This window comes from Chanos chanos, chromosome 6, assembly GCF_902362185.1.
Source record: "Chanos chanos chromosome 6, fChaCha1.1, whole genome shotgun sequence".
NCBI classification, from domain to species: Eukaryota; Metazoa; Chordata; class Actinopteri; order Gonorynchiformes; family Chanidae; genus Chanos; species Chanos chanos.
Window position 1 is genome coordinate 2,914,475 of NC_044500.1, and position 11,726 is coordinate 2,926,200.

General features: G+C 49.0%; 1 protein-coding gene across 1 annotated transcript; it reads left to right on the forward strand.

Moving 5' to 3' along the window:
- The first annotated feature begins 1,665 nt into the window (after window positions 1–1,665).
- On the forward strand, window positions 1,666–11,048 carry LOC115814020 (immunoglobulin superfamily member 11-like). The gene is made up of 6 exons (XM_030776733.1): window positions 1,666–1,731; window positions 8,051–8,258; window positions 8,657–8,798; window positions 9,726–9,853; window positions 10,003–10,150; window positions 10,571–11,048. The coding sequence occupies exons 1-6, from the start codon at window positions 1,666–1,668 to the stop codon at window positions 11,046–11,048; spliced, it is 1,170 nt and encodes a 389-aa protein (XP_030632593.1).
- Window positions 11,049–11,726: the final 678 nt, after the last annotated feature.

The window sequence follows — 11,726 nt, forward strand, 5'->3', positions numbered from 1 at the left end:
TGTATGTGAGAGTATTATGTGTGTATGTGAGAGTGTAATGTTTGTATGTGAGAGTATGTGTGTATGTGAGAGGTAAATGTTGTGTATGTGAGAGGTAAATGTTGCGTATGTGAGAGTATTATGTATGTATGTGAGAGCATAATGTTGTGAATGTGAGAGTATAATGTGTGTATGTGAGAGGTAAATGTTGTGTATGTGAGAGTATAATGTCGTGAATGTGAGAGTATTATATGCGTATGTGAGTGTATAATGTGTGTATGTGTGTATGTGACAGTATTATGTGTGTATGTGAGAAGTAAATGTTGTGAATGTGAGAGTATTATGTGTGTATGTGTGCATCGTCTTCAGTCAGATTACTTCTCCTTCAGAGCAGGTACCTAGTAAGACTTTGCTTTATATTGCTTAGTAGCCGCGATTTCTGGGTTCTCTCTTGTCTCTGTTGCGTGTAATTGTCCGAGTAGCCGCGATTTCTGTTTGCCCTGTATACTCTGCTGTCGTTTCCGTATATAATTTACTTCGTGCGCGATTCTCTCAGCGTTTGCTTTACCTTAGGTTCTCCGTCTGTTTAGAACTGTGTTCGCTGTCTGGTAGCGTTGTTAGCTCACTTTACTAGGGAGTTTGTATTGAATTCCTGTCGCATCAGCTGCCGAGTTGCTGATTTGCATTTGTTTGTTACTCTCGGTCTCAGTCAATTTACGCTTTGCTCTGAGGGGGCGGGGCTGTAGCCAGCCCACATAATACCGATACCCTCACACTTGCTGTTAGTGCGTGCATCGTCTTCAGTCAGATTACTTCTCCTTCAGAGCAGGCACCTAGTAAGACTTTGCTTTATATTGCTTAGTAGCCGCGATTTCTGGGTTCTCTCTTGTCTCTGTTGCGTGTAATTGTCCGAGTAGCCGCGATTTCTGTTTGCCCTGTATACTCTGCTGTCGTTTCCGTATATAATTTACTTCGTGCGCGATTCTCTCAGCGTTTGCTTTACCTTAGGTTCTCCGTCTGTTTAGAACTGTGTTCGCTGTCTGGTAGCGTTGTTAGCTCACTTTACTAGGGAGTTTGTATTGAATTCCTGTCGCATCAGCTGCCGAGTTGCTGATTTGCATTTGTTTGTTACTCTCGGTCTCAGTCAATTTACGCTTTGCTCTGAGGGGGCGGGGCTGTAGCCAGCCCTTAAGCCGCGAACGCGGTAGTCACAAGACTCTTTAGCAATAGTGCTTCCGCCAAGCGGCAGCTGTAGCGGCAGCTGTAGCGGTCTCGTCTCCCTTGTCTCGTCGGACGAAGACAAGGGAGTCTACCTGCGGGAGTCCACCGAGGAAGGACAACGAGGAAGCCGAGACAACTGCTGCCTGTTTGCCGTACACTAAGCGATTTATTTTCATCTTGATTTATTTTATTCTCACTTGCTTATCTGTGTAATTGTGTCTCTTCCATACCTCCCAAAAAAACCTTGTCCCCCTCACACTAATCATGTGTCATCTCCCTATTCCTGTTCAAGTTTCCTCTTACAATCTCCGCAGGTGGCGTCCAAAGCATCCTCGCGGACACAACCTGGCTAACCTCATCCATCCACCACGCTCTGCTAACACTGCTACTGGCATTTCAGGTGGTCTCTGGAACTGCCAATCGGCGGTACAGAAGGCCGACTTCATCTCCGCCCAAGCCTCCTTGATGTCCCTGCACTTTCTGGCCCTCACCGAGACGTGGATCACACCGGAGAACACGGCCACTCCCGCTGCCCTCTCCACGGCCTTTTCCTTCTCCCACACTCCCAGACCCTCGAGAAGGGGTGGGGGAACTGGCTTCCTGATCTCCCCCTCGTGGAGATTCCAAGCAACATCTCTCCCTTCTATCTCCCCAACATCGGTTGAATTTCATGCTGTTTCTGTTTATTCCCCTTATAAACTACATATGACTGTTCTCTACCGCCCCCCAGGCCCTCTGCAGTCATTCCTAGATGAACTTGACATCCTCCTCAGCGCCTTCCCTGAAGATGGCACTCCCATCCTGCTGCTAGGAGACTTCAACCTTCCGAATTCTACTCAGTCTGACAGCCTACTCTCCCTCCTGCAGTCCTTTGACTTTACCCTCGTGGAGTCCACTGCAACACACAAGGGCGGTAATCAACTGGACCTGGTCTTCACAAGAGGCTGCCTAGTTCCTGATCTCACGGTCACACCACTCCAAACCTCAGATCACTTCTTCATGTCCTTCTCTCTCTCGATCTCTCCCTCCCTGAAATCCTCAGCACCCAAGCTACCAGTCGCAGCTAGACGTAACCTTCGCACTCTCTCCTCTAGTGCCTTCTCTTCTATGGTCTGCTCCTCTCTCCCACCTGTAGGAGCCTTCTCACTTCTCCCCGTGGAAGAGAAGTCCTCTACGGTCCTCTCTGCGCTGGCCTCCACCCTGGACACCCTCTGCCCCCCAGTCACCAAACCGGCTCGCCTCTCCGCCCCCAGTCCCTGGTTGACTGATAGTATCCGTGCCGACAGAACCAAACTTCGCGCGGCTGAACGGAGATGGCGGAAATCGAGATCCTCCAACGACCTGTCCCACTACCACTCTCTTCTTTCTTCTTTCTCCTCTACCCTGTCCGCTGCCAAATCTGCCTTTTTCCACTCTAGGATCAACTCTGCCTCCTCCAATACCCGCAAACTCTTCTCCACCTTCTCCTCCCTCCTTTCTCCTCCTCCTCCTCCTCCTCCCTCATCCCTATCTGCTGATGACTTTGTCTCCTTCTTCGAGAAGAAGATCAATGACATCTGCGACTCCTTCCCCCCTCCCCCTCCCACCTCGGATCCTGCACCCTCCCCCCCGCTATCTTCTCCTCCTTCTCCCCTCTATCTGACGCTGAAGCTCTCTTACTTATCAAATCCCATCGTCCTACTACCTGTCCTCTTGATCCCATCCCCTCCCCTCTCTTTCAGGCCATCTCGGACGACATTCTGCCCTTCATCTCGTCCTTGATCAACAGCTCCCTATCTACTGGTACGGTTCCTTCTGCCCTGAAGAGAGCACGGGTCAAGCCACTGCTCAAGAAGCCCAGCCAAGACCCTGCGGATGTCAGTAGCTACCGCCCAGTCTCTCTCCTACCGTTTCTCTCCAAAACCTTGGAACGTGCTGTATATAACCAACTCTCACCATATCTTCTGCAGCACAATCTCCTGGATCAAAATCAATCCGGATTCAAAGCCGGCCACTCCACCAAGACGGCCCTCCTTGCTGTCACGGAGGAGCTCCACTTGGCCAGAGCGAAGTCTCTCAGCTCTGTTCTCATACTCCTAGACCTCTCCGCAGCATTCGACACGGTCAACCACCAGATCCTCCTCTCATCTCTTGCTGGGCTGGGCTTCGCGGGTTCTGCACTCGCATGGTTCAAGTCCTATCTGTCTGACCGCTCCTACCAGGTCTCTTGGAGGGAATCGGTCTCCTCCACACTCTACACACAGGTGTCCCACAAGGGTCAGTACTTGGTCCACTCCTCTTCTCCCTCTACACCAGATCACTTGGCCAGGTTATCTCCACCCATGGCCTCTCTTACCACTGCTACGCTGATGACACACAGCTGTTCTTCTCCTTCCCCCCCTCTGACTCCCAGGTTCAACCTCGCATCGCAGCCTGCCTAGCTGACATTGCCTCCTGGATGTCTGCTAACCATCTCAAACTTAACCCGGAGAAAACAGAGCTCCTGTTTTTTCCTGCTAAGAACTCCCCAGCGATCGACAATACAATCACCATCGAGGGATCTGCGGTGTTTCCCACCTCAGCAGCCAAAAACCTTGGCGTCACCCTCGACAACCAGCTGACATACTCCGGGCACATCGCAGCAGTCACACGATCCTGCAGATTCTCCCTATACAACATCAGGAGAATCCGCCCTTTCCTCACGCAACAGGCAACCCAGCTCCTAGTCCAAGCGCTTGTCATCTCCCGCCTGGACTACTGCAACCTTCTACTGGCTGGCTTGCCGGCCTGCGCCATCAGGCCGCTCCAGCTCGTGCAGAACGCCGCTGCACGCCTGGTATTCAACCTCCCTAAGCACTCTCATGTCACTCCGCTGCTTACTGCACTCCACTGGCTTCCGGTAGCAGCCCGCATCCAGTTCAAGACACTGGTGCTGGCCTACCAGGCCACAAGAGGCTCTGCCCCATCATACCTTCAGTCTCTTATAACGCCTTACACCCCAACTAGGACCCTCCGCTCCACGTCCTCCGGACAACTGACGGTCCCCTCACTCCGGGAACCCGGCAGCCGCTCCTCCCGACCACGCCTCTTCTCTGCCATTGCCCCGAGGTGGTGGAACGACCTCCCCCATGCAGTCAAGACTGCGGAGTCTCTTACCATCTTCCGCAGGAAACTGAAAACCCACCTCTTTAGAACACACCTGTCCCCCAATGCCTAACCTCCCTTCCCTAGAGAAAAAAAAACCTTTGTCTTCTATTTCTGTTTGTAAAAGTATTCCAGGGGCGCAATGCGAAAGGGCAATTTGACGCTCAGTCTTATTATGATCTCTGTTGAAGGTATTAGAAATCCGACTGATGCACCAATTGTAAGTCGCTTTGGTAAAAAGCGTCTGCCAAATAACTAAATTGTAAATTGTAATTGTAATGTGAGAGTATTTTGTGTGTATGTGAGAGTATCATGTGTGTATGTGAGAGGTAAATGTTATGTATGTGATGGCAGTAGTGAGGGTGGAGCTACACACAACATACAGCTACACAACACCACCCTCCACCCTCACTACTGCCATTAACACACAACACCACCCTCCACCCTCACTACTGCCATTAACATACAGCTACACAACACCACCCTCCACCCTCACTACTGCCATTAACACACAACACCACCCTCCACCCTCACTACTGCCATTAACATACAGCTACACAACACCACCCTCACTACTGCCATTAACATACAGCTACACAACACCACCCTCCACCCTCACTACTGCCATTAACATACAGCTACACAACACCACCCTCCACCCTCACTACTGCCATTAACATACAGCTACACAACACCACCCTCACTACTGCCATTAACATACAGCTACACAACACCACCCTCACTACTGTCATTAACATACAGCTACACAACACCACCCTCCACCCTCACTACTGCCATTAACATACAACTACACAACACCACCCTCACTACAGCCATTAACATACAGCTACACAACACCGCCCTCCACCCTCACTACTGTCATTAACATACAGCTACACAACACCACCGTCACTACTGCCATTAACATACAGCTACACAACACCACCCTCCACCCTCACTACTGCCATTAACATACAGCTACACAACACCACCCTCCATCCTCACTACTGCCATTAACATACAGCTACACAACACCACCCTCCACCCTCACTACTGCCATTAACATACAGCTACACAACACCACCCTCCACCCTCACTACTGCCATTAACATACAGCTAAACAACACCACCCTCCACACTCACTACTGCCATTAACATACAGCTACACAACACCACCCTCCATCCTCACTACTGCCATTAACATACAGCTAAACAACACCACCCTCCACACTCACTACTGCCATTAACATACAGCTACACAACACCACCCTCCATCCTCACTACTGCCATTAACATACAGCTACACAACACCACCCTCCACCCTCACTACTGCCATTAACATACAGCTACACAACACCACCCTCCACCCTCACTACTGCCATTAATATACAACTACACAACACCACCCTCCATCCTCACTACTGCCATTAACATACAACTACACAACACCACCCTCCACCCTCACTACTGCCATTAATATACAACTACGCAACACCACCCTCCATCCTCACTACTGCCATTAACATACAGCTACACAACACCACCCTCACTACTGCCATTAACATACAGCTACACAACACCACCCTCCACCCTAACTACTGCCATTAACATACAACTACACAACACCACCCTCCACACTCACTACTGCCATTAACATACAACTACACAACACCACCCTCCACCCTCACTACTGCCATTAACATACAGCTACACAACACCACCCTCCACCCTCACTACTGCCATTAACATACAGCTACACAACACCACCCTCCACACTCACTACTGCCATTAACATACAGCTACACAACACCACCTCCACCCTCACTACTGCTATTAACATACAACTACACAACACCACCCTCCACCCTCACTACTGCCATTAACATACAACTACACAGCACCACCCTCCACCCTCACTACTGCCATTAACATACAGCTACACAACACCACCTCCACCCTCACTACTGCCATTAACATACAGCTACACAACACCACCTCCACCCTCACTACTGCAATTAACATACAGCTACACAACACCACCCTCCACCCTCACTACTGCCATCAACATACAGCTACACAACACCACCCTCCACACTCACTACTGTCATTAACATACAGCTACACAACACCACCCTCCACACTCACTACTGCCATTAACACACAGCTACACAACACCACCCTCCACTCTCACTACTGCCATTAACATACAGCTACACAACACCACCCTCACTACTGCCATTAACATACAACTACACAACACCACCCTCCACCCTCACAACTGTCATTAACATACAACTACACAACACCACCCTCCACACTCACTACTGCCATTAACATACAGCTACACAACACCACCCTCACTACTGCCATTAACATACAGCTACACAACACCACCCTCCACACTCACTACTGCCATTAACATACAGCTACACAACACCACCCTCCACCCTCACTACTGCCATTAACATACAGCTACACAACACCACCCTCCACCTCACTACTGTCATTAACATACAGCTACACAACACCACCCTCCACCCTCACTACTGCCATTAACATGCAGCTACACAACACCACCCTCCACACTCACTACTGCCATTAACATACAGCTACACAACACCACCCTCCACCCTCACTACTGCCATTAACATACAGCTACACAACACCACCCTGCACCCTCACTACTGCCATTAAAATACAGCTACACAACACCACCCTCACTACTGCCATTAACATACAGCTACACAACACCACCCTCCACCCTCACTACTGCCATTAACATACAACTACACAACACCACCCTCTACCCTCACTACTGCCATTAACATACAACTACACAACACCACCCTCTACCCTCACTACTGCCATTAACATACAGCTACACAACACCACCCTCCACCCTCACTACTGCCATTAACATACAGCTACACAACACCACCCTCACTACTGCCATTAACATACAGCTACACAACACCACCCTCACTACTGCCATTAACATACAGCTACACAACACCACCCTCCACCCTCACTACTGCCATTAACATACAGCTACACAACACCACCCTCACTACTGCCATTAAAATACAGCTACACAACACCACCCTCCACCCTCACTACTGCCATTAACATACAGCTACACAACACCACCCTCACTACTGCAATTAACATACAGCTACACAACACCACCCTCCACCCTCACTACTGCCATTAACATACAGCTACACAACACCACCCTCCACCCTCACTACTGCCATTAACATACAGCGACACAACACCACCCTCACTACTGCCATTAACATACAGCTACACAACACCACCCTCTTTCCTCACTACTGCCATTAACATACAGCTACACAACACCACCCTCCACACTCACTACTGCTATTAATATACAGCTACACAACACCACCCTCACTACTGCAATTAACATACAGCTACACAACACCACCCTCCACCCTCACTACTGCCATTAACATACAGCTACACAACACCACCCTCCACCCTCACTACTGCCATTAACATACAGCGACACAACACCACCCTCACTACTGCCATTAACATACAGCTACACAACACCACCCTCCACCCTCACTACTGCCATTAACATACAGCTACACAACACCACCCTCCACCCTCACTACTGTTCTACCAGTCCACTCTTTCTCTCTCTCTCTCTCTCTCTCTCTCTCTCTCTGTCTGTCTGTCTTTCATTCTCTTTCTCTGACAGGTGATTATCTACCAGGGGGGCCAGGTATTTAGTTTAGCCAATCGCATGAATGGCAGGGTGGGCTTTGTAGCCACCATGCCCAGTACAAGTGCCTCCATCTTCATTAACAACACCCAGCTCTCAGACACAGGGACCTACCAGTGTTTAGTCAACAACCTGCCCGACCGCGGCGGCCGTAACATCGGTGTGATTGGACTCACTGTGCTGGGTAAGGACAGGACGGGACAGTAAAACTTGATCTGTGTCCCTGCATATACAGCAGAAGACACTTTAGCTGTGACAGGTTCTCACTTAAATCATGAATCAGTTGATCAGTCAGTCCCAACATTCCAGCCCTGTAGACTCTCCAGCATCAACATCTCTGTGTGTAGATGTTTAAGGTTTATACTGACTCTCTCTCTCTCTCTCTCTCTCTCTCTTTCTCTGACTGTGCATGTATGTGTATGTGTCTCTCTCTCTGCCTGTCTGTCTGTATGTGTGTATGTCTCTCTCTCTCTCTCTCTCTCTCTCTCTCCCTCTCTCTCTTTCTCTGACTGTCCACGTATGTGTCTCTCTCTCTCTGCCTGTCTGTCTCTATGTGTGTATGTCTCTCTCTCTCTCTCTCAGTGCCACCCTCCCTCCCGACCTGTCGTGTCCAGGGTTCTCTGGATGTAGGCAGTGACGTTATGCTGATGTGTGGATCAGAGGAGGGCATTCCCACGCCCACCTATGCCTGGGAGAAACTGGAGTCCGTTCCCAAGCTCCCCCAGGTATTAAGCCCCTGGCCGTGGGCGTGTCCTTTTGCCCCACCTTCACTGGTAAATGAGCTGCATTTTCAGTGCTCTGACTTTCTCCTAGTGGCAACTACCCTGGCTGCTCCACTGTGTGTACGTGAGTCAGTGTGTGTGTGTGTGTGCGTGTGTGAGGTGTGTTTATGGGTACTCTCGTGTACGCTTGTGATTGGTCGTTTTTCCTCTTCTTTCCAAACGTGACAGTGAAACGCTGAATGTCTCACTGCTGCATTAAAACAAGGCTACAGATACGAAGACTCCAGACTTCAGTTCACATACTGTCCATTCAAATGCAGACAAAGCCCTTTAAACTGCACAGTGTGTCCACTTAGAGAAATATGTCCAGAGGAACTTCATCCATCCCCACTGTGGAGAAGTGCAGCAGAGAAGGATGAATAGGAAACTGTTCTCCACGCAGTAGCCTTCTCTTTAAAGCAGTAGTCTTTACCTACACATCATCTCTGCATCTGCTACTCTACACAGCCATTTCCCTCACAGTTGTGGGCTGGGAATTAAGCACTTAAAAATATATATATTCATACTGTGGCGCCCCCTCTGTCAAAACTTGGTATTGTAAAATCACAGCTGTGTTGATAGATTTTCCATGTGAGCACTGATCAAATTTCAGAAAAATTTTTGACTGAACCTGACAATTTCATAAATTCATTTTACAGCTAAAATGTAATATAAAAATGTTTATAAATGTATAAATAACGACTACATTTACATATGTAACGTGACTTCTGTGTTAATCTGACTATATATACACCAAGAAAATCTTTCTATTACTTTCCCCTCAACTTACAATTTTTTTTTCACTCTTAAGCTCTCCCCCTAATAGGAGAGACTTGTACAAGCACCTTGCTAATGAATCCTCTGTAACCAGGAAATGTTGTGAATTGCTTTACAGACCAGATGCTTGGAACAGTGATGCTCAGAAACATCAGCACTGGCACGTCTGGTCTCTACCAGTGCACAGCCTCCAATGCCATCGGAAAGAGCACCTGCCTACTGAACCTGCAAGTCATAGCGCGTAAGTCACCGAGCACTGAGCACAGCAGACGAGACAGGGCCTCTGTAAAGAGCAGACTCAGTCAGCGGCTTTCAGACGTGACAAACGTGATGTCATCACCGGCCTGTTCACGGCCCGTTTGACACGTGACCCGTCTTTCTGTCCCGCAGCCCAGCCGCAGAGCGTGGCTCTCATCGCCGGCACCATCGCCACCGGAGTGCTGGCCCTCATCATCTGCTCCCTCTTAGTCCTGGTCACTCTCTTCTACTGGAGGAATAAGAACAAGTATGAGGAGGACGAGATTCCCAATGAGATCAGGTTAGATCCCACCAGCGCAGCAGTTATTCCCAATCACGGACCAGTGCCTCACTCGTTTTCAGTTAGGTTAAGTTCCGGGTGTTTGGTACAGCTGTTACACTTGTGTTTTGAATGTACAGTATTTACAGGTACTTTACAGATCTTACAACGGGTGTAACAAAAAAAGGCTGTGTTTCTTATAAATGTTACAGGTGTTACATTTGTAACACAGATTTGATTCACAGCAGTAACAGGTATGTTGCATAAAAGAAATGAGTTTACCAGGCACAGGAATCATGGATGTGTGACGGTTACAGGCCTAACAAGTGGATTATGGATATTTCCAGCATGAGAGACATGTGTTGTTGTTGAGCATAAACTCATAACTCCTTTGCTGGTCAATTTGAAGCTAAACTGTTCTCACTTGCCCCACTGTCTCAGGGAAGATGACCTTCCCCCGAAGAGGTCGTCGTCTGTGAAGGCGTTCCACGCCGATGCCTCGTCCTCAGAGAACGACACTCTTACGTCCACAAACACCTACAACAGTCGCTACTGGCACAACCCCAAATCAAACTACGACACCAACTCCTACACCCGCTACAACGGGGACACCAGGCAAACCTTCACCGCCGGAGGCCACGGCGTGGGGGCCACCAACACAAGGCCCAATTACACCAATGGCAGCCACACCCTCCCTCCACCCAAGACTCTGGTGGTCACCACTAACTCCGCCCCCTCACCGCCCGTCATGACCAGAAGCAACGGCTCCCTCAGCCTGCGACCGCCCACCGCCACGCCAGCGGTGCTTGGGCACGGACAACACACGCATTCGTACGCCGTGAGCCAGGCCACGCTGGAGCGCATGGGCGCTGTGCCCGTAATGGTGCCAGCGCAGAGCAGAGCTGGCTCTCTGGTCTAACACAAACAAACCAACAAACGAAAGAACCTCCTCCAAACTAAAATAACAGACTGGGTTTTGTAACGGCATTCATCTGATGCCAACGTTTTGCTCCATTACTGAAGAGAACCTGAGGTCCTCCTCCTCTTGCCATTGTCTCTATCTTCTGATGTCACTGGTCTGGCAATAAACTGGGTTCCCTGTCTGTGCAGAGACAGCTCAGCAAGAATCCAGGGCTTCACAGAGAAAACTATTTGTCTGAAGGTTTCTAATTGGTAGGAAGTGTAGTTTAAGAGCAACATGTCCAAACGGCCATTAAGGAGCCTTGTCCAGAGTCCTCCCCAAACAATACAGAACAGATCATTTCAGAAAAAAAAATAAGAGATGAATGTGCATGTATGTCTAATTCAAAAGCATCAGAATAACATAAATTTGTCTTATTGTTTTTATTGTATAGTCAGGTTGTTTATTCTGTTTGAATATATGAGGGGAGAAGAAACTACTCAGTCTAAATGGTGTTTCTACAGTCTCTGAAAGGCTTTGGAGAAAAATGTATTGGGTTAGAGATGTGACCTTTGGTTTCTGAAGAATGGGGTGTTTCATTGGTCGAGGGATCAGTGGCTGATGACTTTTGACACAGAGAGAAGAGAAATCCAGAGGAGACTGTCGTGTTTCCACAGAGATTCTCAGAGCTGTTGT

Coding starts and splice junctions, on each gene's coding strand:
- LOC115814020 (XM_030776733.1), top strand. CDS start 1,666: ATGTCCCTGCACTTTCTGGCCCTCACCGAGACGTGGATCACACCGGAG. Junction 8,259..8,656: donor GATTGGACTCACTGTGCTGG/GTAAGGACAGGA, acceptor TCTCTCTCTCAG/TGCCACCCTCCCTCCCGACC. Junction 9,854..10,002: donor GAACCTGCAAGTCATAGCGC/GTAAGTCACCGA, acceptor TCTGTCCCGCAG/CCCAGCCGCAGAGCGTGGCT.